The 27,720-nt window shown below is 47.4% G+C and overlaps 1 protein-coding gene across 10 annotated transcripts in view; it reads left to right on the top strand.

The window, feature by feature from the left end:
• Positions 1 to 27,720, top strand: part of wdr27 (WD repeat domain 27) — an 838,472-nt gene that overhangs the window by 83,584 nt on the left and 727,168 nt on the right. For all 10 annotated transcript variants that reach the window (XR_011594978.1, XR_011594977.1, XM_070889135.1 and 7 more), the window contains exons 15-16: positions 13,341 to 13,418; positions 14,098 to 14,204. Coding sequence is in view for 8 of the 10 variants with exons in the window: in XM_070889135.1 (XP_070745236.1) it covers positions 13,341 to 13,418; positions 14,098 to 14,204 (185 nt within the window). In the remaining 2 variants the exon portion in view is untranslated. The remainder of the gene's footprint in view (positions 1 to 13,340; positions 13,419 to 14,097; positions 14,205 to 27,720) is intronic.

Raw genomic sequence — 27,720 nt, 5'->3', positions numbered from 1 at the left:
GGAGCACTCCTGCACCTCCCGGCTCCACATTGATGTTAGAATATTTAACAAACTTTCCTTTTTGGTTGTGGCATGCAGCAGTCCGATTAAGGGTCGCATGTACCCCTGGTTTTCCTGAATACAGCCTTTGCTGGTGCTGGCTGCCACAGGGCAAACCAATACTACAGAGGGAGCTTCAAACCGGTGTTAGGCCCCTTAGTTTCATATACACGGGGGGGGGGGGGGGGGGAGAAATTCGGTTGTGTAGCACCTCATTTTGCGCTCGTGAGGGATGTTAATGCGTCTCGAATGGCTTATTGCTCGGCTGCGCAGCTTGTAACAGCTCACCGGGAAATTTGGTTCAGGTTTACCGGTGGTGCAAAACACTATCGTCTCGCTGTATAATTTCAGTCAGATCATGACGTCAGTACTCGTGTAACGACCCGCTAGCGCCCCACTTGCAAAATTAGGTGTGTCCGCCTCATTTAGCATCCGCCCCTAACCACGCCGGAGAAACCAGGCGGTCCCACCTTCCATACTCGATACCTGGAGGCTATTTAAAGGGATGTATAGCAGCCTTCGGAGCATGCGCATTGCTTCTTCAAATTTAGCGCTGAGATTTTCGCTTTCACGGCCCAAGGGGAATTGTGGAACGACTAATTTAGCGCTCCCTTTCCCTTGATGCGATGAAACCTAATTTCACGGTAGGTGTCTCAAACTTTTCAAGGGTACTACAGTTACCGCCCCGACAGGATTAACGCCTCAAAATGGGAGATACCAAATTTCCAGCCTAAAGGGCTGTTTCAGATGCGGACCCTGGATTCCCATTTTTTTGCATAGACGAGCGGATCACTTCTGGCTCATATTGTGTGTGCGCTTCCTGCCCGCCATATTGGAGGCTTAGTACCTACTTAAGGCCAAACAAAACTGTTGCGTTGCCATCGAATTTCTAAGCCAAGATGTACACAACATAACAGACTTGTCGATACAAGAGACGTGAGTTGCAATGCTTAACGCCAAATAATATTAAGTACGCTCTATCGTATTAAATGAATTTATAGTAAGTTAGAGATAAGTTTCCTTTTAATTATGTGGCTTGGAAAAAATAAAGATTTGGGGCGAGAACCTCCACTTTTTTTGCATGCTTAACGCCCACTTAACGCCCATTTTACTGCTGAAATGACATATAATGCCCATATATCGCCTATTTTGGTACAAAATGGAAACTGACGGGCATTTTAGGAAACTTATCGATGAGCGTTACTTTCTCCACGTGCTTAACGCCGGAAAAAAATATTACCGTCCGCCCACTTTTTTTGGGCGGAATCATCAGAATGGGTGAAATCAACGGCCATAATATCACCCAGTGTTAGTTTCCTCACGGAATTAATGCCAAGATTCAATAATACCGCCTGCCCACTTTTTTTTGTCGTAAAGAGCACATTTGGTGAAACTAATGCCCAGGAGCAGGAGATTGCCACCGTCAATTTCACCACCTCGCACACATATCGCCCACAATATCGCTTGCCCAAAAACCACCCAGAAAAGTGGGACTGATCTGAACGAACGCCAGCGGTGTGGCTGGCATTTTTAAAATCACAGGTCACTTCATTCAAAAGGGCTGCCTCAACTTCGGGGGAGTTTGCATTGACTCTGGAGTTCTTCTCAGGTGAAGTGAACACCTCAACAGACATATTTTCAGACTCTGGATTATTGAGGCTTTACTCCAGGAGTTATTTTAGTGAGGAAATCATTGCTTCTGATCAATCGCTATTATACTTTCAATGCAATGGAGCCACCAAAAAATAACTGTGCTTAAGCAGCGCTTTAGATGTCTTGACCACTCAGGAGGAGAGCTACAATACAACCCTGAGCAAGTAGGTAAATTCGTGGTCGTGTGCTCGATGCTGCACAATCTGGCTATCACGAGGGGCCAAGAATTGCCAGAAAGCACTGATGCTCCACCTCAGGAGAGAGAGGAAGAGGACGACGAGGGGCTGGACGCTGACCTAGGGTCAGACAATCAGGCTGGCTATGCAACCATGTCCACGACCCCCTCCAAACCGCAGGAAAGGGCCTGTGGTGGCTGCATAGCTGCAAGACTCTTGCGTGAGGAGCTGATATCTGAACGATTTGCCTGAAAGAATGTTGATGTGAGTGACAATGCTGACACACTGCTGTGTGTGTGCAGCTCAGACATCAATGGTGCCCCTCACCTTGGTGCCAGTTAAAGTTAAACACTGATTGGTTAAGTTGTATTTAACCCATTCATGTTAAGGAATTACCAGTGTGTAATGGTCCAGCTATCTGAGACAATGCACAACAAGGTTATGTTCAATAAAAAATTGTTTATACCAACATTGGTCTGAAATCATAAGTATCTCAGGCAATAACACCCAACCCCCGTCCACACCCCACTTTTTCCACCATTGACATCAATCAAATGTTCGACATGTCCAGCAACACAGAATACAAAGGCAAAGCAGGAGGGTGGTCCCCAGCCCCCATACATTACAACAAATTGCATACACCCAGATGGAGATATAACACAGCCATCATCTGCGGACATGCGCCTCACTTTCCTTCCCCCCTCCCCTTCTTCAACCCACCTCTATCCCTTCCCCTCCTCGCTCCACGGCGCCTGGCCGAGGAGTTCCGCAGGCGGTGCCTCATTGGGGGGATGAAGGCAGATGCGGTGGTTGCACGGGTACGGGAGCAGGGGTGTGCTGAGGGGGCAACATTCTCTGATGCAGAAGCAGAATCTTGGTCCTTGTTCTCATCTGTCGTTCGCAGTGGTGGTGCGGAACCTAGGGGTGGAATGCCGCGCTCTGGGACCACTGTGAGGCCTGTGCCAGCAGAGTTCCTGGCTATCGCATCCAGGGCTCCGCCATCCGCGGAATGTACTCGGTCATAATGGCCAGCTGTTGGGATATGCCCCCCAATGCTTCGATGAGCTGGTTACCAATGTCTACAGTCCTCCTGGACAACTGTACCAGCTCTCCACTGTTATGTGGCGCTCGTGGAACAGACCTGCCGCGGGGTTGGCGCCATCCTGCGGACAAATGGGGTGCCCTGTGGCGAGGTGCTTGGGGCCAGTACCTCAAGAATGGAGGTGGGAATGACCGGAGGACCACTAGATGGCCTTGGGGTGGAATGGCTTTTGGAGCGTGGCGATGAAGTTCCTCAAAGTCCGCACTCTCATCCGTGGAGAACAGACCCAGCGGATTGACGGGTGAGAATTGAAGCTCCTCAGCACCTATTGTTGGATCGTCCCAAGCGTCGGGCCCCGCGCCCCCACCTTCTGGCCTCTGTGGTCTTGCCTTGGGACGCTGTGCTGCCTGAGCTGCAGAACACAAATGAGGTTATTAGAGGAGAAGGGGGTGCTAGGGTCACAAGGTGAGTCCAGCGCTACACACAGCATATGCACGACAAAAGCACCACCGGTTTCAAAATCATCGCAGACCTCACATTTCATGACCATCAACACATTTGCATTGCAATGATTTTCATTAGGCCATCATTATTTCTATGACTTCACATCACGCAATGGTGTAAGCTTTACTCACGTGGCATCACTTCAGGGTCTGCCGATGTGTCCGTGGCTGTCCACGGCTGCTTTCCCACGAGTGCGAGCACCTGCTCCTCCAAGCCAGTGATGTCGCTGGGGACTGGTAGCCCCTCCCACCCGTTCGTCTCTGCACGGACCTCATCATCAATAGCTTCTTCTGTAAAAGGTGACAAGACAACATGGCATGAGATCATTGCTTGATATCATTGCTAGGTACTGTCATGGACGCTGATACAACACACAACCGACAGATGTAATCATCATTATTATGAAAATTATCATTCTTTACCTAAAGACGTACACTGTGACCGCAGGCTTTGACTACAACATTCCCGGAAAAAGTGAAAGATCTCACATCTGATGATAGTCACTCATGACTGTTACAAATCAAATTATATAAATACATAAGTACATGTAAATCAATGTAATACTTACTCTTGCGGATCCCACAAGGTTGTTCCATCGTTTGCGGCATTGGTTGCCCTCGCGAACCTTGTTGGTTGCCGACGAGACCACCTCTGCTATCGTGGTCCATATCCTCTGGTAGGCCTTTGGGGTGGGCTTCCCACACCCTCCCTGTGTCAAATCACCCCAGCGTAACTCGACCTCCTGCAGGAGGGAGGCATTTGCCTCGTCCGAGAACCTCCTGGCTCTTTTGCATCCTCCAATGTGCTCCTCTCCTACCTCACTGCTCTCTCCAGTGTCAGGCTCCACAGCGTGCTGTGATGCCTCCTCTCTCTCCATTATTGGCCAAATTCGGGCAAATATGTGGCTGGTAACAGCTAATTTCTGTTTGCCTACTTGCTGTGAAGCTCTAAAGTCTCCCTCCTTCCTCCCAAAGCAGCCACACCACATCCAGACACGCCTTCAGTTCCTCTGAGCTCCCTCTCTCTCTGTCTCCTCTTCTGCCTATGTCATGATGACCCTTGACCTCCTGAATCATGGGAATCGAGCGTTGCCATGCTGTTGCTAAGGACGACCACACTTTACGGCAGAAGGTCAGCGAGATTTAACGCTACCGCCCATTTCACATTGCTCGCGGTAACGCCCATTTTCAAAAATGAGGACTAGGTACTTTGAGAATGGACGAGAAGTCGGCGATCTGAAAATCCTCTTTTACTCCCACGCCGGAAATAACACCCATTTTTGGGCGATAAGCCCAAAAGTGGAGGTTCTAGCCCATAGTCCTTGCATTTCTCGAGAATTCAAATAGAAATGACTGGCAATTATGTGACGTTATTCAGCTGAATATGGCCCCGCATTCCCTCTTTAAAATAAAATTCACTAAAAATGGAGGGCAAAGAGTTGAGCAGGCCCAATGAACCGTCCCAGGAAATGCCCTTAACTTAATTGAAGCCAGAAAGTAGAAAGTCTGTGTGGCATATTGTAAGGTCCTCTGATTGGGCTCAGTTTTCCCCAATGCCGGTTTTTAGCATATTTCAAGAGTTCCGCCTGTTTTTTTTGGCCCCGACTATTCCAAAAAAATAACTTGCAAGTTTCCCTGTTCTAATTTTTGAAATTGGCATCGCGTAGCCTGTCCTTTAGCTTCGGGGGCAGGTGGTGCCTAATATCTGGGCCAAAAAAAGGATGCCCCTTCTGCACGTGCGTGGGGAAAAAAAAATGCCGTTTTTTTCGTGACTGCTATGGGTGCGCGTGCCCAGTACACCTTCCGGTCTGCATTCGACCATTTTTAAAGAGACATTTGTGTGTGTGAACTTTGAGTGCTTTGTGAAAACTTTAATTCTCAGTGGAAAAATCGAAGCTGCCATATGCAACGTGGCTCAAGGACCAAGAATTTCTCACGAGGAAGTGGAGGCACTGGTTACTGTAATTGAAGCCAGATGGCACGAGCTAGACACCAGCAGAGGTCACATAAAAGTTTCAGCAAAAGAAATGAAGATACACTGGAACCAACTTGCAGAAGATTACTGTGCAATGGTGACCACCCCGAGGTCTGGAGGCCAGTGCAAAAAGAAGTGGCGGGACCTTGGTCTAGTAGTTAGTGTAAGTAATATTTTCATTTATTCGCTGGAATTGCAGTTGTAAATGTGACCATCTGTATGTCCCACCCAGCAGAAAGACAAGTTATATTTTCATCTTTGCAGAGGGAGGTGGCACACAACAAAAGAGAGAGAAAGAAAACAGGAGGAGGACCGGCAAATCTGCACCCACTGACACCCGTGGACGAGAGGGTCGCTGCTTTGATGGGTCCTGCCTGGAGAAAAGCAACCACCACTGCACAAGCTGGGCCCACACTCGCGGCAGAGGGTAAGTCCTGCAAATTCCACATTCTGGCTTTGCTAAAAGTCAAGTACTGCGCGGGCTAGCCATGCTTCGGTTCTTGGGGATGTCTCCATCAGCTACGCTTCGGTTGATGCAATGTGCTAGCAGTCATCGTGGTCCTTCAAATGTGCCTGCTGCTTGTGCTGTGTGAACCTACTCATGCCACCCTGACCCCTCCTGTGCTGCTAACCATTTGTCTGTTCTGTTATATTTTACAGAACTTGAGACCAACCCTGACGAGGCAGAAGCCGATGCAGAAGAAGATTCAGGCGCGGACAAGCCTGAAGAGGATAATATCTTCCAATTCCACCTTCCAGACCAAAAGCATGGCAGCGGGGGTTGGGGGGGAGGATGAAGGCTCCACTGTTGTACTCATACTGGAGGAGGTGCAGGTGCCGCCCATTGAGGTGCCAGCCTTTTTCCTGAGTGGTACGAGTGTTGGGACATTCCATGGTTTCACACAGTCCAAGGCTGCGGGTTCCAGTGTGGTGCAGCAAACCACACCCAGCCCCCACCGTCCAAGGCTATGGGTCCCAGTGGGATGCAGCGAGCCTCACCCACGGTAAGGAGAGCATGACAGTGCTCTCCTGAGGTGCAGGATGTAACAGATGTGATTCTGATGATGGCAATGAGTGCGGGGGGCATCGACCTTACGCAATCACTCCTGGACACCATCAGTCGGGTGGGTGATGAGGTATCGGGACTTTCGGTAGAAGTAACAACACTCTCACGAGAAATGGGAACTCTGTCCGGGCACATGAGGGAGGGAATGTCGCAGGTAACTGATACATTGTTGGTGAACATGAGGGAGAGAATGTTGCAGGTAGCTGATACACTGTCGGTGAACATGAGGGAAGGAATGTTGCAGGTAACTGATACACTGTCGGTGAACATGAGGGAGGGAATGTTGCAGGTAGCTGATACACTGTCGGTGAACATGAGGGAGGGAATGTTGCAGGTAGTTGAGACACTGTCGGGGCACATGAGGGAGGGAATGTCAGAGTTAGCTGCTGCAATAAGGGAACACGCTCAGACCACACAGCCATTTATGGAATCAACTGCCACTGCCACTCCAATCCCCAGACCAGCCTCTGAAGAGGCCCAAGGCAGGTCTTCCACATTACCGCCTGCCCACGCCCCCCATCAAGAAGAGCGCATTACCCGAGATGCTCGAAGGAATGGAAACATATAAACATAGAAAATAGGTGCAGGAGTAGGCCATTCGTCCCTTCGAGCCTGCACCACCATTCAATAAGGTCATGGCTGATCATTCCCTCAGTACCTTTCCTGCTTTCTCTCCATACCCCTTGATCCCTTTAGCCGTAATGGCCATATCTAACTCCCTCTTGAATAAATCCAATGAACTGGCATTAACAACTCTCTGCGGTAGGAAATTCCACAGGTTAACAACTCTCTGAGTGAAGAAGTTTCTCCTCATCTCAGTCCTAAATGGCTTACTCCTTATCCTTAGACTATGTCCCCCGTTCTGGACTTCCCCAACATTGGGAACATTCTTCCTGCGTCTAACCTGTCTAGACCCGTCAGAATTTTATATGTTTCTATGAGATCCCTTCTCATCCTTCTAAACTCCAGTGAATACAGGCCCAGTCGATCCAGTCTCTCCAGTCTCTCCTCATATGTCAGTCCTGCCATCCCGGGAATCAGTCTGGTGAACCTTCGCTGCACTCCCTCAATAGTAAGAATGTCCTTCCTCAGGTTAGGAGACCAAAACTGAACACAATATTCCAGGTGAGGCCTCACCAACGCCCTGTACAACTGCAGTAAGATCTCCCTGCTCCTATACTCAAATCCCCTAGCTATGAAGGCCAACATACCATTTGCTTTTTTCACCGTTTGCTGTACCGGCATGCCAACTTTCAATGACTGATGTACCATGACACCCAGGTCTCGTTGCACCTGCCCTTTTCCTAATCTGCCGCCAATCAGATAATCTGCCTTCGTGTTTTTGCCACCAAAGTGGATAACCTCACATTTATCCACATTGTACTGCATCTGCCATGCATCTGCCCACTCACCTAACCTGTCCAAGTCACCCTGCAGCCTCTTAGCGTCCTCCTCACAACTCACAATTCCACCCAGCTTAGTGTCGTCTGCAAACTTGAAGATATTACATTCAATTCCTTCATCTAAATCATTAATGTATATTGTAAAGAGCTGGGGTCCCAGCACTGAGCCCTACGGCACCCTACTCGTCACTGCCTGCCATTCTGAAAAGGACCCATTCATCCCGATTCTCTGCTTCCTGTCTGCCAACCAGTTCTTTATTCTCGTCACTACATTACCCCCAGTACCATGTGCTTTAATTTTGCACACCAATCTCTTGTGTGGGACCTTGTCAAAAGCCTTTTGAAAGTCCAAATACACCATATCCACTGGTTCTCCCTTGTCTTACTCTACCTGTTACATCCTCAAAAACTTCTAGAAGATTAGTCAAGCATGATTTCCCTTTCATAAATCCATGTTGACTTGGACCGATTCTGTCACTGCTTTCCAAATGCGCTGCTATTTCATCTTTAATAATTGATTCCAACATTTTCCCCACGACTGATGTCAGGCTAACCGGTCTATAATTACCTGTTTTCTCTCTCCCTCCTTTCTTAAAAAGTGGTGTTACATTAGCTACCCTCCAGTCCATAGGAACTGATCCAAAGTCGATAGACTGTTGGAAAATGATCACCAATGCATCCACTGTTTCTCGGGCCACTTCCTTAAGTACTCTGGGATGCAGACTTTCAGGCCCCGGGGATTTATCGGCCTTCAATCCCATCAATTTCCCGAACACAATTTCCCGCCTAATAAGGATTTCCTTCAGTTCCTCCTTCTCACTAGACCCTTGGTCCCCTAGTATTTCTGGAAGATTGTTTGTGTGTTCCTTTGTGAAGACAGAATTAAAGTATTTGTTCAACAGGTCTGCCATTTCTTTGTTCCCCATTATAAATTCACCTGATTCTGACTGCAAGGGACCTATGTTTGTTTTCACTAATCCCTAGTTTCTGAATTAACTGTGTCACTCTCCATCTTAATAAAGAATTCTACCATATTATGGTCACTCTTCCCCAAGGAGCCTCGCACAACGAGATTGCTAATTAGTCCTTTCTCATTACACATCACCCGCTCTAGGATGGCCAGCCCTCTAGTTGGTTCCTTGACATATTGGTCTAGAAAACCATCCCTAATACACTCCAGGAAATCCTCCTCCACCGCATTGCTACCAGTTTGGTTAGCCCAATCAGTATATAGATTAAAGTTGCCCATGATAACTGTTGTACCTTTATTGCATGCATCCCTAATTTCTTGTTTGATGCTGTCCCCAACCTTACTACTACTGTTTGGTGGTCTGAACACAACCCCCACTAGCATTTTCTGTCCTTTGGTATTCAGTAGCTCCACCCATACCGATTCGACATCATCCAGGCTAATGTCCTTCCTTACTATTGCGTTAATTTCCTCTTTAACCAGCAACACCACCCCACCTCCTTTTCCTTTCTGTCTATTTTTCCTGAATATTGAATGCCCCTGGATGTTGAGTTCCCAGCCTTGGTCACCCAATTGATTCGACTGATTGAGCCATGTCTCCGTGATGCCAATTATATCATATTTGTTACTTGCTGCCTTCACAATTAATTCATCTACCTTATTACGAATACTCCTCGCATTGAGGCACAAAGTCTTCAGGCTTGTCTTTTTAACACACTTTGCTCCTTTAGAATGTGGCCCTTTTTGCTTTTTGCCTTGGGTTTCTCTGCCCTCCAATTTTACTTTCCTTCTTTCTATCTTTTGCTTCTGCCCCCAGTCTACTTCCCTCTGTCTCCCTGCATAGGTTCCCATCCCCTTGCCATATTAGTTTAACCCCTCCCCAATAGCACTAGCAAACACTCCCCCTAGGACTTTGTTTCCGGTCCTGCCCAGGTGCAGACTGTCCGGTTTGTACTGGTCCCACTTCCCCCAGAACCGGTTCCAATGTCCCAGGAATTTGAATCCCTCCCCTCTGCACCACTCCTCAAGCAATGTATTCATCTGAGCTATCCTGTGATTCCTACTCTGACTAGCACGTGGCACTGGTAGCAATCCTAAAGATTACTTCGTTTTGAGGTCCTACTTTTTAATTTAGCTCCTAGCTCCCTAAATTCGTCTTGTAGGACCTCATCCCGTTTTTTACCTATATCGTTGGTACCTATATGCACCACGACAGCTGGCTGTTCACCCTCCCCCTTCAAAATGTCCTGCACCCGCTCCGAGACAACCTTGACCCTTGCACTAGGGAGGCAACACACCATCCTGGAGTCTCGATTGCGGCCGCAGAACGTCTTATCTATTTCCCTTACAATAGAATCCCCTATCACTTGCTACCAACCTGAGAAACGCTGCGCTACCGCCTGCGGGCAGGGGTGGAGTCAACAAGACCAAGTGTAGCGAGCGGCCTTAGAATAAGGTGGAGGAGAGATGGGTGCGGCGTTTCTTTTGCTGCTGTTGTTATTATTGTTGTAACTGTTCTCAAATTAAAACATTTTTGTAAGTGATGTAAATTTACAAATTTAAAAGTTTGTAAGTGATCTTAACTGAAAACTTGAAAGTTTAATACAAAAATATTTTTATTTAAGTTAAGTACAAACAAGTGTTAAACTTTTGAATAAAAGATGTTTTAAGTTATAACTGAATCATTTCCATTATTTGTTCCATTATTAACACAACTTTTTGAACTAAAGAAGAATTATTGCCGCTGAGCCTTCAGACAGCAAACGTTCACGGATGAGCTGCTGGCGCAAGGCTCGAGCAGTTGTTAAAGGGGCACGATGGCCCGTCCTTCTCTGCCGTTGTGCTCCGGGTTCAGCTAGGTCAGCAAGGCTTCCTCCTCTTCCTCATCATCTGCATGTTCCTCCTCATTATCAGCCACTCTCATCTCAGGTGGATCTTCTACTACCAGCTGCTGCTGCCTCATGATGGCTAAGTTATGCAGCATGCAGCACACAACAGTGAACTGACCGACAATCTCGGGAATATTGCATTTTGCCTCTGGAATGGTCCAGGCATCAGAAACGCTGCTTCAAGATGCCAATGGTCCTCTCTCTTATGCTGCACGTTGCAATGTGCAACATGTTGTATTCCCGCTTAGGTTCCATCCGGGTTACGTGTAGGGGCATCATGAGCCAGGTGGCGAGGCTGTATCCTTTGTCTCCCAGCAGCCAGCTCTGCCCTTCTGGCTGCTGCTAAAACATGGCAGATAGAGCGCTCTCGCATAGGATGAACGCATTATGGGTGCTCCCAGGGTATCGCGTATCAGTTGCCATGATGTGATACATGTCGTCACAGACGAGCTGCACATTCACGAAGTGGACGCCTTTTTAGTTCCTGTACATCTCGGAATCCTCCAAAGATGCTCGAAAGGCGATGTGGGTACAATCAATGCAGCCCTGTACCTTTGGGAAGCCAGCAATCCTGGAGAAGCCCACAGCCCTGTCACGCATTGCCTGGGTGGTCATGGGGAACTTTATGTAGTCATTCCTCCGGGCATATAGTACAACAGTCACTTACCGAATGCAGATATATGTTGCATGTTGAGAAATGGCGCACACATCCCCAGTTGTGGCCTGGAATGATCCAGATGCATAAAATGCAAGTGTAGCTGTAACCTTTACTTCAACTGACAAAGCAGTCCTGACGCATCTAGGGTGCAGGTCGGAAACACAGCCTTCTGACGCAGTCTGCATCACTCAGGTGCACGTCTGAACGCCTGTCTTGATATACTGATGTGGGTAAGGCCTCCTGCCCATCATCCTATGTGCTCTGAGGTTCCTCATGCGGTGATGTCGAATCAATCTTCTCCGCATACCATCATGCAAAAGGCTTGCAAGAGGTATGGCTTTGTCAATAATGCCTCATAATTAAATTGTAGCTTTGCAAGAAGCTCAAAACAGCAGGACAGAGCACTCAAACCTTCTTTCCTCGCTCTCTCTCCCTGAGGTTGACGCCCTAATATGGACCACACCCTGGTTTGCGCATGCGCATTAGGCTTGCTTAGAACGGGAAACTTGGCATTCAATGAAGATATTTGGGGCAACGAAGTCTTTAATTCTTTAATTTTTGATTTTTTTTCAAAGTACCACCCCACCACTGACCGAACATATCCTTACCGGGCTCAAGGGTCGGCCGTCAGAATTGCTCCCTTGCTCGGACACAGGCTCGGCGTCCACCATTCCCCCCACCCTCTTCCTCCCTCCCACCCCACACTTAATTTGAAGCTGCTGTAAAATCTAAGGGGTTTCATCCCTTCAGTTCGGCTTCCACCCCACCCCGTCCTCCCCCGGGCTTCTTTTGAAGCTGAGCCCTGAGCTCCTGTGTCCGGACGAGGGAGCAATTCTGCCGGCTGATGTTCCGCCCTCGAGCCCGGTGAGGAGACATTGGGTGGTGGAGTGGTACTTTGAAAAAAATCAAAAATTAAAGAATTGCATTAGACTTCCATTTTCTCCCTTTTGACTTTGAAAAAACTAAGCTTCATGATTCTTTGACTTCTTGACTCCCTCCAAAACTTGGCCTAAAAATAATGGCGTCTTTCTGTGCCGATATTTTAATGTGCGCTGGTTTTTCTTAAGTGCCCAGAGGTTTTTTGGGAGTGTTCACATACGCCGTCCTAGGAAAAATGTAAGTTGGCCAAATTTGTTTAAATGTGAAAAACTGACGCAGACATCAGGTTATGACGTAAAAAAACCTAACCTTAAAAAAAAATCGTACCTAAATGAGTTACGCTGGCGCAGAAACTTTGGGGAAACTTGGATATTTTAATTTACGCCAAAAATAGTGGTGCATGCCAAAAACACAGTGCAGATAACTGGAGAAAATTGAGCCCATAGTTTAGTCATCTCAGATACTTGGTCATTGAGGGTCCTGGCTCACCCATGTGCAAATATTTCACTGATCTACACTTCAGGCACCATGCCACAACCCAGGCTCATGTGAGGGCACTATTTCTGCCATCTCTGTCGCTGATATGCCTCTTGCTTCTTAGCATACTGGCTGGTGACCTCTCGAGCAGCCCATCCCAGGGGAGTGCCGTGGGAACCCCGAGGTTTGGGAATTCCCTCCCTGGCTTTGCTTCTTCCGCATCAGTGGTCTTGCCTTGTGATGGGCAGAGGCTCAGTCCCCAAACAGGGCTCCAGGAAACTCCAGGGCTCGGTCAGAACCTGCTGTATCCAGGTCCTGACATGTTTTTGGGCTCCTCTGACACACTAGTCACATCTATGGCAGGGCTGCACCAGCAGGGCTATGGAATTTTAGCCCCAAATAGTTGAACTAGTTCAATACCAATATCTGCTACTGTTTATGCACTTCAACTTTTGTCAGATCTGATCCCCAATGTACAATCCACCCAGATCATTTGCTGAATAGTTAGCTCAAAAGTTCAATTTCCAAGTTAATTAAATTTTGATACATTGAAATAAGTCTTATTCAAAGTGTTGATACTAATGCTACGATGTTAATGATTTTGTTGCAGAGTGAACATGTTCACACCAAAGGTAAATCCCCCAAAACGTGTCAGCTCAGTCATGAAGGAGAAAACTAGCTGTCTCAAGTAAGAAAACAATTTGCAACAAAGTCCTCTTAATTTCTGGAATCTGATTACACAAAGATTGAGGGCGTTGTGCGATTGTGAAAAATGGTATTTGATTCATCGCTGCCTGTTTGTAGCCATCCCTCCCAATATTGTGGACAGAGCACAACAGCATGGAAATGCATGCAAATCAAGCATTATGTATGTGTATTTGTGTGGTGTATTTGAATTTGTTATGCAAACTAACAGGATACTGTCCCTAACGGTAAATATAAAATGAGCTCTTTATCTATTACTGGATCAATCATTAGCAAACTGTTTCAATAACTAAGAAATTTAACTAATGCGGAATCTGCAATATTTCAGTTCCAATGAATGGTGATGTCCAGTGCTGTTTTGATACAATGCATTGGGGGTGAAATTGGCACTGGTCGGAGACACAAAATAGGCAGAGTCGCTTTCGTTGACTGTTCTACAACATGCCCACTATTCTGTTCTATGGAAGTCAATGGAACGGAATATTGGCAGGAACGTATTATAGACAACCGCTGCGATTTCGCCCCATGTATAATTTCACCCCCACACTTTTCTGTTCATTTGGGGAAAAGTGGTGTTTATGCCCTGTTTAAGACTTTGAAAATGCTCCTGTATTTATAATTGAAGACCTGTTGCTGAGTCTTAGTGCTACGATTTTCTATAGGGGAATTACCAAAGAATACCCGCTGGACAGTTTGGCGCCAAGCACACTTCATGCTCGAGTTGTTGTTTCAAACCAACCAACGCCTGTTTGCTGCATCCAATACTCAGGTAACCTGCATAATTGGAGAATGATGAGAATGTTTTCTCGAGGTTGTGAATCAAGAGTTTACGAAATTGAATTGATTCCCTGCATGTCTGCTAGCTCTAAGAATTTATGTATAAAGAGATTTGCTGCTCTGAATCCAGTTCTCAGCCGGGTATGGTTCTCAACACAAAACTGCTGTGATCATGGGATGCCTGACTGGGAAATGAAAACATTGTTGCGCTGGTGCAGCAAGTTGCTTTCATCTCGGGTTGGGATTGAGGCACATATTGGGACCAGAGTAGAGTTAGAGATTTACTCTGCAAGTAGCTGTGTATGCAAGCAACTAGAATTGTTTGTCACTGATACTGGGTATCGGAAATAGATAGAATCATAGAACATTTCAGCACAGAAGGAGGCCATTCAGCCCATTATGTCTGTACCGGCAGATAAGGTTCCATTCCCAGCTCTAACACTACTTGCCTTGATGAGTACAAAATAACACACTCACTCTAAAGGCTTGTTCTTGAGAAGTGCATTAAAAGTGGGACAGAAAATTAGAAACCTCATGCAGAGTTTGCAGAACTACTTAAGTAGTGGCGGCCATTTCAAACGCTGGAGAACAACTGTCTCAGAGAGAGAATCGTCTTACAAACCAAGTATCACACAATATATATTAGATTAACATTTGGGTATGTTCCCCCACTGACTCAGACCAATTAGTAAGTGAGCTGTTGCGCCTTACTTACGCGCTTTGTGCTGATGGAGCTGATCTCAGCTGAGATTTCGGAAAGGGTGCCGCTGTTAATCTCAGCACTTCGGGTTAGGGAGGGGAGAATCTTTCAGGACTATCGCCCACCCTCCCGATCACTCTCTAGTGACTCCTGCTGGAAAGTGCGTATGTGGGAGGGAGTCCTGCAGGATCAGACTCCACTGTGATGTCCACCAACAAGTAGCCTGTTGGTAGTCACTGTCAAGACTCACCCATGAATAATGACCACTTGGGTGAGGTACTCGAAGTGCCAGGGCTTATGGAATGGTACCCCAGCAAGGAATCAAAGGCTTCAGGGGAGGAAAGGGGAGAAAATTGTTGAGAAAAAAATGTTTAGATTTGACAAATGCTGTGTGCAAACCGTATACTACTTTGACTATATACTTAGGTTTAATAATCTCCAGCTACTGCTATTTAAAATGGAACAATATTCTCATCTCTGCTAGTACATCTGAAAGATTTCAAAAAGAACTACCCAGCGCCAAATCTTAAAAGTCTCACTATTTGCAGCCTCTCACTCCGTGTACTGTTCCATCACCCGATTCATGCAGCAGCATTGCTTTCTACTTGGGGAAATGATATCTCCCCGTGTGCAGTGAGCTCATTGCACTTAATGCTTTGCTCTCGTTGATTAATTGACATTCACAACTGGGAACATTGACATTCCTCACTAAGGTGAGTAGCATGAATCAGCTTTCAGGTGAGAAAGCGCTCATTCTGCTGCAATTTCCAAAACAATGGACATAAATGAGATCCTGCTGCGAGCTAAATGTAGTAAAGACACGGTAATGCCTTCAAACACTGAAATGGAACATACAGGAAAGAAATTTGCACCCAATGAAATCCATCATCAAGAACAAGGCTATTGCAACAAGTTAAAAGTAATTATAATGTTCAGTAATTTACATTTTACTAATTCCTTGTGACTGAAGTATGCAGGAAACGGCAGTGGAAAATTGTACTCATATTTTATTGTGGTATGCTCCTGCTAAATGAACAAGATGTGGAGGGTGGGGGGGGGGGGAGGTGCGGAATACAGACTGATTCTGTCAGCCAGACTGAAATCAATGTGTTTCCTGTGATATATCCAAAATATTGGGTCATTTTGCATATGCTGATGTCACTTTCTGGATGGAAAATATTCTGAATCTCATTCTTCATTTCTATATGGATATTCTTGACCAAATGAACTAAACAGAATTAGTATACGGCATAAGGAATGCAGAAGATATTATTCACGAGTTCCTTGGCGGTACTACTTGAGAAGAAGTAGCTGGAACACGAAGCATTACTTCCCCGTTATGTAGAGTTTACTCAACTGCATTGCATGGCCCGATCGTACTATAGTTTCAAGTGGATGCGGTGCTTTTGTTCATGCCACAGCAACAGAAAAATAATAATTTAACTGCTGAGTAAGGACTATTGGTACATTGCATTTTGGTAATAGGTGCGATATCACCTTGAGGACGTAGTCTAACATTGCTTCAGCTTAATACCAGCTGTGCTATAACTTCAAATGCTGATGAAAGTTTTAAAAATTTCTGAGATTTTTGCTAACATTATAAATGCCATGTGCATTTGGACAGTGATGAACAGAGTTCTGCTTCTGCATGAGAGCAGGAAAGTAGGTCTCCACTTGTCTGAGAAAGTGATACGGAGCAATAAAGCTGCAGCAGAGACCCAGGGTCTGCAGCACTGTAAGCAGCTGTTGGTTTCAGAGTGGTAGTTGCAGTACAATAGCACCTTTAAACGCATTGCGGATAAAGTAGCATTAAAGGGGTGATAGCGATTGCACTCCATCCAAGACAAATTTATACCCTGTTCTTTCTTGGTGTTTTTTGATTGTAATTAAGGTTTTTTTGTATACTATAACCTTTTCCGTGTATTTTTTACATTAAGGCTTTGACTATTTTCCTTTGTTTTCTCATGCACACTCATTTGTAAAAATTTTGAAAGTAGTGCAACTTCTGTGTTATTTTGCTCCTTAATAAATGAATACATACCTCATCCACTGGCACAGACCCAGTAAGTTTACCCCAATCTGTAAATTGCATCTGAGAAACAATCCGTTTGTGCTGGCATTTGAGTAGTGCGCCAAGTTCAAGGCATCATTTCAGATTTTGGAACATGACGTCAATGAAATATGGTCAAAGTTTGCATCTGTCACAGCAAACTCACACCCAGGCCAGTACTAAAGTGCAAAACTTGCTGCAAGCAACGGCAGCAGGCGAGGCAGCACCGCTGACACGGTCGACATTTACAGAAAGTTTCGGCTCTAATAATGGAAATGTTGTGCTGTTTCTCCTGCCGTATTAATCCAGAAGCTTGCTATTATTGGCAACTGTATCAGTGCTGCTGTCTCTTCCACTCCTGATTCTGACAGCACTTCTGCACTTCTGATCCTGACCACTGCTCCTATAAGATGGAGCAACTGAACCTTCCCAACATTCTACTGCTACAGTTGTGGACAGTTGACCCTGGGCTGGTTGTGGAGAGCCGACCCTGGGCTGGTTGTGGAGAGCCGACCCTGGGCTGGTTGTGGAGAGCCGACCCTGGGCTGGTTGTGGAGAGCCGACCCTGGGCTGGTTGTGGAGAGCCGACCCTGGGCTGGTTGTGGAGAGCCGACCCTGGGCTGGTTGTGGAGAGCCGACCCTGGGCTGGTTGTGGAGAGCCGACCCTGGGCTGGTTGTGGAGAGCCGACCCTGGGCTGGTTGTGGAGAGCCGACCCTGGGCTGGTTGTGGAGATGGTCCAGTGGATCACTGACTTTCCCAATGCCTGCCCCCAGGCAAACCTCGGATCACCTACCATCTCAGTGAAGGGCGCAACTCAGCGCCGAGCTTGTGGCCAACATCTCGCCGTAGGCAACTAGGCTCATACAGCAGTGCCTGGTCTCCAGTTGTCTTGGACCCCCTTGCCGCTGGACCAAGATCTTATTCCGCTAAGCCCGTGTGGTAGCCGGTGTACAACGGCCACCCCACGTTAAAAGAACTCAGGTACAGGCATCTTCCACTCCTTTAACATGAAATTCGGGACCTGGAACGTCAGGACCCTCATGGACAACTCCAATAGCGACAGGCTGGAACGCCGCACCGCCATAGTTGCCCAGGAACTTAGATGCTTCGATGTCGACATCGCCACCCTAAGCGAGACCCGGCGGGCAAGGGAAGGCCAGCTCAAGGAGCAAGGTGGAGTTTGCACCTTCTTCTGGAAAAGGAAACCAGAGGAAGAATGGCGCCTCCACGGAGTCGGTTTCGCTATCAAAAACAAACTGGTCGACCGCCTCAAAGACTCCCCCTGCGGATTAGCGAACGTCTCATGATTCTCCGACTCGCCCTATCCCGGAATCAATGCGCCACAGTCATCAGTGCGTATGCTCCAACATATGATGCGACAGATGAGATCAAAGAGGGTTTTTACTCCAGCCTCTCAAAATCCCTGTCCCGTGGACTACAAACTGATCCTCCTCAGTGACTTCAACGCCAGGGTCGGCAAGGACACAGCCGTCTGGGGTTACGTGATCGGCAGAGAGGGGGTAGGGAAAACCAACTCCAGTGGCACCCTGCTCCTGACAAAATGTCTAGAACATGAACTTGCCATCACCAACACCTTGTTCCGCCAGAGGGACAAATACAAGGCATCACTCCAAACACTGGCACATGTTTGAATATGTCATCGTCCGAGCCAGGGATCGCAAGGATATGCGCATCACCCGCGCCATGACAGGAGCTGATGACTGCTGGACGAACCATCGCCTAATCCGTTCCATCATTCACATCAACATAGCCCCAAAGCAGCGACGGCAGCAGAAGCAGTGCCGCAAAAAAGTCAATGCCGGGGCACTGCTAAGAGAGCCCTATACAGTCAGCGCCTCATTGCTAACCTGGCGTGCCTTGATGACCCCGAGACGCAGAATGCCCACAGCGCTTGGTCTGCCCTCCCGGCCTCCATAACCAGTGCCTGCGAAGAGCCGCCCGGTCACTCAACCGGGAAACACCAGGACTGGTTTGATGAGAATGACCAGGAGATCTGTAGAATTTCTGAATCTTCTAGTCGGTACATCACTTTACCTTTATTACTGGGTTACAGACTACAATCCTGCACAGCCGACACACACCTCTGAAACTACTGATGAAACCTGGAGATTCTCTAGTTTCCTCGCAGCGCCTCAGCAAATGGATATTGGAATTTATGGAAAGAGACATTGATACCATTTCCAAACCCACCACCTTGCTGCCACAATTTTTGATCAATGAGGGGGACCCACATGAATGTCCGTTACCCCTGATTAACTTTGAGACCCATCCTGTGCAGAAAGAGCCCCAGATGACTACATCGATGGGTCCTCATATCACATGACGGCTGAGCCAGTATCGACAACATAAGAACATAAGAACATAAGAATTAGGAACAGGAGTAGGCCATCTAGCCCCTCGAGTCTGCTCCGCCATTCAATAAGATCATGGCTGATCTGGCCGTGGACTCAGCTCCACTTACCCGCCCGCTCCCCGTAACCCTTAATTCCCTTATTGGTTAAAAATCTATCTATCTGTGACTTGAATACATTCAATGAGCTAGCCTCAACTGCTTCCTTGGGCAGAGAATTCCACAGATTCACAACCCTCTGGGAGAAGAAATTCCTTCTCAACTCGGTTTAATCTGCTGCCAGCCCCCTTTTAAGACAACACGGACTACTGGTCTCCCGCTACCATCATGTTGGAACCCCACTTCCGACCAATCTTTGGGAGCCGAACTCTGTCATAGGGTCGATCCTGGAATGGGCCTCTCTAATGAGTGTGCATTGTCGATTAAGTGCACCGGTAAATAATTTTGCATCCTCCCCGTGGCAATTTGGGTTTGTTATAAGGGTTATCAATTTTATCCAATCTTTGATCTATCCCAGAGGGCTTGGATTCGTTCCTCGGGAGGTATCTGTGCGTTGCATCATGGTTCGGTGCTGATCTGGGTCTGCTGCAGTCTTTTGCTAGATGGCCTACCTTCTTACAATTAAAGCACTGTCTCTTAAAGAGGTAGTTTCGAGATCCCTCCACCATTGACACTGATTTATTTGCAGTGGGTGGTGACTTCATCTTTAACTGGACTTTCACCATCTCCCAGGCTATTTGAGCGTTGATCTCTATATCTGTCCACTGATTGGTGGGCCTCATGGCTATTCCCAGGGTGGTTTTAACTAAAGGGTGGAGTTGGGTCAGGAACATCGATTTAAATTGTTCCTGATTCTTTCCTATTGTAGCATTTACGGGTGCCTGGTTCTTTGTACGTTGATAGATATCATACAGGCGATTACTGAAGGCTCTGGGGGTCTCTTCTGGTCTGATTAAGCAGAGCCACTAAGTTCAAGTTTCGGATCCCTAAATGGTTTAGGATCTCGGTCATGAGTACATCGGCCGCTGCACAGCCTGGAGGATTGCTTCTGGCAGATTATCTTTTCGGGAAGTGGAACAGGCCAAGAAGAGGACTCGTGTTAAGTCTCTCTCTTCCAACTTGGGGTGACCCCTCCTGAAATTTGCCCACCTCCTATTAACTTCCAGTTAATGGGCCCCAACTCGTGGCTACACGCCATGGTGTCAGCACCAGATATGGGCTGTGAGTCGGTATAGTTACTTGTATGTTGCCGTGCGCCTTACATCGTGAAGAAGCAGTTACTACGGCTAAGATTGGCTCTTGTGTCACCAAGGTATCCTATTCTGCACCACTCTCCTGGGGATTATACTGACTTCCTTCCTCTTCCCAAGCTGTTTCCCCCTTTTCCCCTTCTGCTGTCTCTGTTATGGCTCCCCGTATCACTGTGGATACCACGGCCTGCTGCTCCGCTAACTTACTTATTAGCCTCGCTATTTCTCATTGGCACTGGGAGTGATCTGCTTCCCTATGTGGTTTCTTAATGACTTCTCTTAATGCAGCTCAAGCATCTTCTATCTCTTGCTGGAGCCTCAAGTTTTCCAATTTATATTTTTTTTAACTCTTAATTTGTTTTCATTTGCTTCAACAGCTGCAGTGGCATTTAAGTTTGAAAGGCTTTGTTGCTGTAGCAGTGAAGTTGCCTGTTCGGCCCCTCTTTCTAATTGCTTAATACTGTGGTTTAATTGGCCAATTTCTTGTCTTAAATGCTGTATTTCTTCCTCATTTAACTGCTTCACAAGTTGGAGGCCTTCTTCCTTTTGCTGTTTTATACCTTCAATCTCTTTCTTTTAACTGAATCTCTTTTACTTGCAATTCTTTCAAATCTTGTATCACTTTGGCGCCTTGCCTCATTAATTCCTCATCTCACCTGGCACAATAAAAAGCTCTAAACGCCACGAGACTCTTTTCCCGTTTTGATCTCAGCTTCCCCTATCTACCCTCTCCTGGATAATTCACACCATCTCCACAAATGAGGCAGGTCTACCCTCATGCTGTGCCTGTGCCTGTGCCCTTAATTCTTCTGCGTCTTGTATCGGGAGCTTTTTGGACAACCTCTCCTGATAAACTAGCTCAACATTAATTTTTATTGTTGACTTTCTGTCCATGACCGATCCCTTCATCCTGTGTCTTTTGAATATAACTACCAGTGGGTCCCCACTTAAACAGTTTCAACCCACCCCACTTAAACAGTTACAACGATCGAGACGACTGCTCCCCTAAGACGCAACTCTCAATCTGTTTAATTGTTTCAATTATAATTGCAACACAGGTTAGAATCGCAAATCCCGAGAATTTCAATTGTTCAAAATAATCAGCAAAAAGCTGTCTCGCAGTTGCCTGCATTCTCCACCAATTTTATAGGATTTCTGAATCTCTCTGGGCTTACATTTGACAGTGAGACGATTCTTTCAGAACAATTGGCACAGTTTATTAAAAACACACACATGCATTTAACAGCAGTCGTCAAATATCCTATAGATCTACCTTAGTTACAACAGAGATACAATGAGGTTATAACAAAAAGCGATATATGATACGCCCCTTTGCTGGCTGGTTTGAACACACGGCATCCTGATTTGACTGTTCTTCAACAGGAGGTCTTTTGCCATATGTCCAGAGGGAGAGAAGAGAGGAGAGAAAAGTTCCTGGCTTGCGTTTTTATATTCCTCAAGGCCATTGTCCTCAGAAAGCTTCCCGATTGGATCTTGGCTCCAGGGCAGCTCCTTATTGGCTCTCCTCACACATGTGGCTATCTGGTCTGGTTCAGCCATCTCGGAATGGTTTAATTGGCTTTCCAGTACACAAAGCCCATGCGGCAGCTCTGGGGGCTTTCATTTTGTTTCTTACAAAACTTAGTCCATGCTGGCAATCTGTGGGCTTCCATTTTATCTCAACACAAACAGGCCTTTCCGTTAATCTATACTTTTAACATTTATACATACATAGAATCAATTAATAAACACTTTTATTCTTACAGATCCAAGAGCTAATAGATCGCAAGCGCAGGGCATTTCTGAGCCTTAAACAACAACACAACTCGGGAGCAGCAAGGCAGCATTACAGACGGCTTAAGGCTGAGGTCCAACAAAAAACTCGGGATCTAAAGAACAGATGATGGATGGAGAAAGCACATCAGATACAGCAGCTGGCCGACGGCCGATGTGTGAGGATTCTTCACCGCAGTCAAGACCCAAACACCCAAGGCCCCACCCCACTGCTGGCCAAGAACGGGGAAACACTTATCAAGGACACCAAGGCAGTCAGAGCCTGCTAGAAGGAGCACTTCGAAGATCTCCTCAACCGAGACTCTGCCTTTGAGGCGAGTGTCCCTGATTCCATTCCGCAGCATGCTACCCGCCACTACCTCAGTAAAACCCCAGCAGTGTACGAGGTAGAAAAAGCCATAAGACAGCTTAAGAACAACAAGGCTACGGGAGCGGATGGAATCCCCGCTGAGGCACTGAAGTATGGCAGAGAGGCACTGTTGGCATGAATGCATGACCTCATCTCTCTCATCTGGAGGGAGGAGAGTATGCCGGGAGATTTCAGAGATGCAGTGATCGTGACTGTTATGTATGTGAACCTGTAATTACCATGTCTAACCACCAGAGGGCTTATCCCCTGGAGTCCCAAGGGATCCCACAATCCCTTGGGAGCACCTGTATATAAGGAGGCCTCACAGGCTGGAGAGGCACTCTGAGATCTGTAATAAAGGACTACGGTTACACTTACTTTGAGCTTGCAGTATCTATTCTGACTCTTTATTCAAGACATAACAACTGGTGACGAGATACAGATGACGAACCCCAACGCAACAATGTAGAGAACTGTGGGCATCCTGGAGAAATTTTCGGAGGGAGATGATAGGGAAACATTCTTGGAGCGACTTGACCAATACTTCGTGGCCAACGAGTTTGAAGGAGAAGTGAACGCTGCCAAACGAAGGGCGATCCTCCACACGTTTGCGGGGCATCAACGTATGGCCTAACGGAAAACCTGCTCACTCCAGCGAAACCCACAGACAAGTCATACGATGAGTTGTGCACACTGGTCCAGTAGCATCTAAACCCGAAGGAAAGCGTTCTGATGGCGTTCTGATGGTGAGGCATCGGTTCTACACGTACAAGAGGTCTGAAGGCCAGGAAATGGCGAGCTACGTCGCCGAGCTAAGGCGCCTTGCAGGCCATTGCGAATTTGAAGGACACTTGGAGCATATGCTCAGGGACTTCTTTATACTTGGCATTGGCCATAAAGTAATACTTCGCAAACTTTTGACTGTAGAGACCCCATAGCGATAACCCAGGCGTTTATCTCCACCAGTGACAATACCAAACAAATTTCCCAGCACACGAGTGCTGCTGCAAGTACTGTGAACAAAGTAACGTTGTTTTCGAATCGAAATGTACATGGCAGGGCTTACGCGCCTGTAGCTGTATGCCCGCAGATGACTGAGTCTGCCATCAAGGGTGGTGAAACAAGGCCATTAACACCTTGTTGGCGCCGTGGGGGTGATCATCAATTCCATTCATGCCGCTTCAAAGGATACATTTGCAAGGGCTGTGGAACAATGGGACACCTCCAACGCATGTGCAGGCGAGCTGCAAACTCAGCTAATCCTGCAAACCACCATGTTGCAGAAGAGGACAGATCCACGGTGGAGCATGACGAACCAGAGCCTCAGACCGAGGAGGCAAAGGTATATGGGGTGCACACATTTACCGCAAAGTGCCCCCCGATAATGCTGAAGGTTGAATTAAATGGACTCCCGGTGTCCTTGGAGCTGGACACGGACGCAAGCCAGTCCATAATGAGCAAAAAGACTTTCGATAAGTTGTGGTGCAACAAGGCTTCAAGGCCAGTCCTGACTCCCATTCATACCAAACTCAGAACGTACACAAAACTGATTCCCGTAATTGGCAATGCTACCGTAAAGGTCTCCTACGATGGAGTGGTGCACGAGTTACCACTCTGGGTGGTACCGGGCGATGACCCCACGCTGTTCGGCAGGAGCTGGCTGGGAAAGATACGCTGGAACTGGGACGACTTCTGAGCGCTTTCGTCCGTCGATGACACCTCATGTGCCCAGGTCCTAAGCAAGTTCCCCTCGCTGTTCGAACCAGGCATCGGGAAGTTCCAAGGAGCAAAAGTGCAGATCCATTTGATTCCGGCGGCGCGACCCATCCATCACAAGGCGAGAGTGGTACCTTACATGATGAGAGAGAGGGTGGAGATCGAGCTGGACAGGCTGCAACGAGAGGGCATCATTTCGCCGATCGAATTCAATGAGTGGGCCAGTCCGATTGTTCCAGTCCTCAAGGGAGACGGCACCGTCAGAATCTGTGGTGATTACAAAGTAACTATCAATTATTTCTCGCTGCAGGATCAATACCCGCTACCAAAGGCAGACGACCTATTTGCGACGCTGGCAGGAGGGAAAACATTCACGAAGCTGGACTTGACCTCGGTCTACATCCTACATGATGCAGGAGCTGGGGGATTCTTCGAAAGGCCTCACCTGCATCAACACGCGTAAAGGTCTCTTCGTTTACAACAGATGCCCGTTTGGGATTCGATCGGCCGCGGCGATATTCCAGAGGAACATGGAAAGCTTGCTGAAGTCGGTCCCGCGCACCGTGGACTTCCAGGACGACATCGTGGTTACAGATTGGGACACTGTTGAGCACCTGCAGAACCTGGAGGAGGTTCTTAGTCGGCTTAATCATGTGGGGCTCAGGCTAAAATGCTCGAAGTGCATTTTCCTGGCGCCTGAAGTGGAGTTCCTGGGGAGAAGAATCACGGCGGACGGCACCAGGCCCACCGATTCAAAGACGGAGGAAATCAAGAATGCACCGAGACCACAGAACGTGATGGAGCTGCGGTTGTTTCTAGGACTCCTGAACTATTTTGGTAACTTCTTACTGGATCTTAGCACATTGTTAGAACCATTTTACTCTTTACTGCGTAAAGGAGATGAATGGGTATGGGGCAAAAGCCAAGAAAATGCCTTTGAGAAAGCTAGGAATCTGTTATGTTCAAACAAATTGCTTGTGTTGTATGATCCATGTAAACGTTTGGTACTAGCATGTGATGCATCGTTGTACGGGGTCATGTGTGCATTGCAACAAGAGGACCTACAGCATGATCGAAAAAGAAGCATGAGCATGTGTTTATGGGGTAAAAAAAATGCATCAATATCTGTGCGGGTTCAAGTTTGAATTGGAAACTGACCATAAGCCGCTTATATCCCTCTTTTCTGAAAATAAGGGGATAAATATGAATGCATCGGCCCGCATCCATCCACCACAGGCCAGGCACAGAAAACTCTGCCGATGCTCTCAGTATGCTGCCATTGCCCACCACTGGGGTGGAGATGGCACAGCCCACAGATTTGAGTTATGGTAATGGAAGCATTTGAGAGTGAGCAATCACCTGTTACCACCCGACAGATTAGAACTGGATGGGCCAGGACCCCTTACTGTCCTTTGTAAAAAAAAAACTGTGTGCTCCACGGGAGTTGGTCTACTGTCCCGTTAGAGATGCAGGAAAAAATAAAGCCGTACCAGCGGCGCAAAGATGAAATGTCTATACAGGCAGACTGCCTCCTATGGGGTAATCGGGTAGTTGTGCCAAAAAAGGGCAGGGACGCTTTCATTAGTGATTTCCACAGTACCCACCCAGGCATTTGTAATGATGAAAGTGATAGCCAGATCTCACATGTGGTGGCCTTAGAGTTCTGTGTGCACAAATGTAATACATGTTCCCAGTTACGCAATGCACCCAGGGAGGCACCACTAAGTTTATGGCTCTGGCACTCCAAACAGTGGTCTAGGGTTCATGTTGACTATGCAGGCCCATTCATGGGAAAAATGTTTTTAGTAGTTGTCGATGCATACTCCAAATGGATTGAATGTGTGATAATGTCGCCAAGCACATCCGCTGCCACGATTGAAAGCCTACGGGCCATGTTTGCCATGCACGGCCTACCTGATGTCCTTGTAAGTGACAATGGGCCGTGCTTTACCAGTGCCGAATTCAAGGAGTTCATGACCCGCAATGGGGTCAAACATGTCACGTCTGCCCCGTTAAAGCCAGCGTTCAACGGTCAGGCAGAATGAGCAGTTCAATCAATCAAGCAGAACTTGAAAAGGGTGACTGAAGGCTCACTGCAGACTCGCTTATCCTGAGTCCTGCTTAGTTACCGCACAAGACCCCACTCGCTCACCGGGGTCCCTCTCGCTGAACTGCTCATGAAAAGGGCACTTAAGACAAGGCTCTTGTTAGTCCACCCTAATCTACACGAACAGATAGAGAGCAGGCGGCTTCAACAGAATACATATGATCGCGCAAATGTGTCACGCGAAATTGAAGTAAATGATCCTGTATTTGTGTTGAACTATGGACAAGGTCCCAAGTGGATTGCTGGCACTGTTTTAGCCAAAGAGGGGAGTAGGGTGTTTGTGGTCAAACTCGCAAATGGACTCACCTGCACAAAATACATGGACCAAACCAAACTCAGATTTAAGGACTATCCAGAACAACCCACAATAGACTCTACCTTTTTCGACCCTCCAATACACGCGGTTGATCACGAAGCAGAACCCATCACCCGCAGCAGCCCAGCAAGACTCACCATCCCCAGCAGTCCAGCAAGGGCAGCTGCACAGCAGCCCAGCGAAGGGCCAACAAACGACTCACCAACACCAGCATTTGCACCGAGACGATCAACCAGGGAAAGGAAGGCCCCAGAATGACTCACATTGTAAATAGTTACACTATTGACTTTGGGGGCGGGGGGAGTGTTGTTATGTATGTAAACCTGTAATGACCATGTCTAACCACCAGAGGGCTCCTGGAGTCCCAAGGGATCCCACAATCCTTTATATAAGGAGGCCTCACAGGCTGGAGAGGCACTCTGAGATCTGTAATAAAGGACTACGATCACACTTACTTTGAGCTTGCAGTATCTAGTCTGACTCTTTATTCAAGACAGAACAGTGACCATCTTTAAAAAAGGGGACAAGTCCGACTGCGGCGACTGCTGAGGAATCTCCCTGTTATCATCCGCTGGGAAAATCGTTGCTAGAGTCCTCCTCAACCGTCTTCTGCCCGTGGCTGAGGGGCTCCTCCCGGAGTCACAGTGCGGATTTCGTCCCGAAGGGGTACAACGGACATGATTTTTACAGCCCGACAGCTGCAAGAAAAATGCAGAGAACACCACCAACCCTTGTACATGGCTGCCTTCGACCTTACAAAGGCCTTTGACAATGTAAACTGCGAGGGTCTATGGAGCGTCCTCCTCTGTTTCGGCTGCCCCCAGAAGTTCGTCACCATCCTCCGCCTGCTCCAC

This window comes from Pristiophorus japonicus, chromosome 9, assembly GCF_044704955.1.
Source record: "Pristiophorus japonicus isolate sPriJap1 chromosome 9, sPriJap1.hap1, whole genome shotgun sequence".
In the NCBI taxonomy this organism is placed as follows: Eukaryota; Metazoa; Chordata; class Chondrichthyes; family Pristiophoridae; genus Pristiophorus; species Pristiophorus japonicus.
The sequence above is the reverse complement of the archived record's forward strand: the minus strand, read 5'-3'. Positions and strand labels throughout refer to the sequence as shown.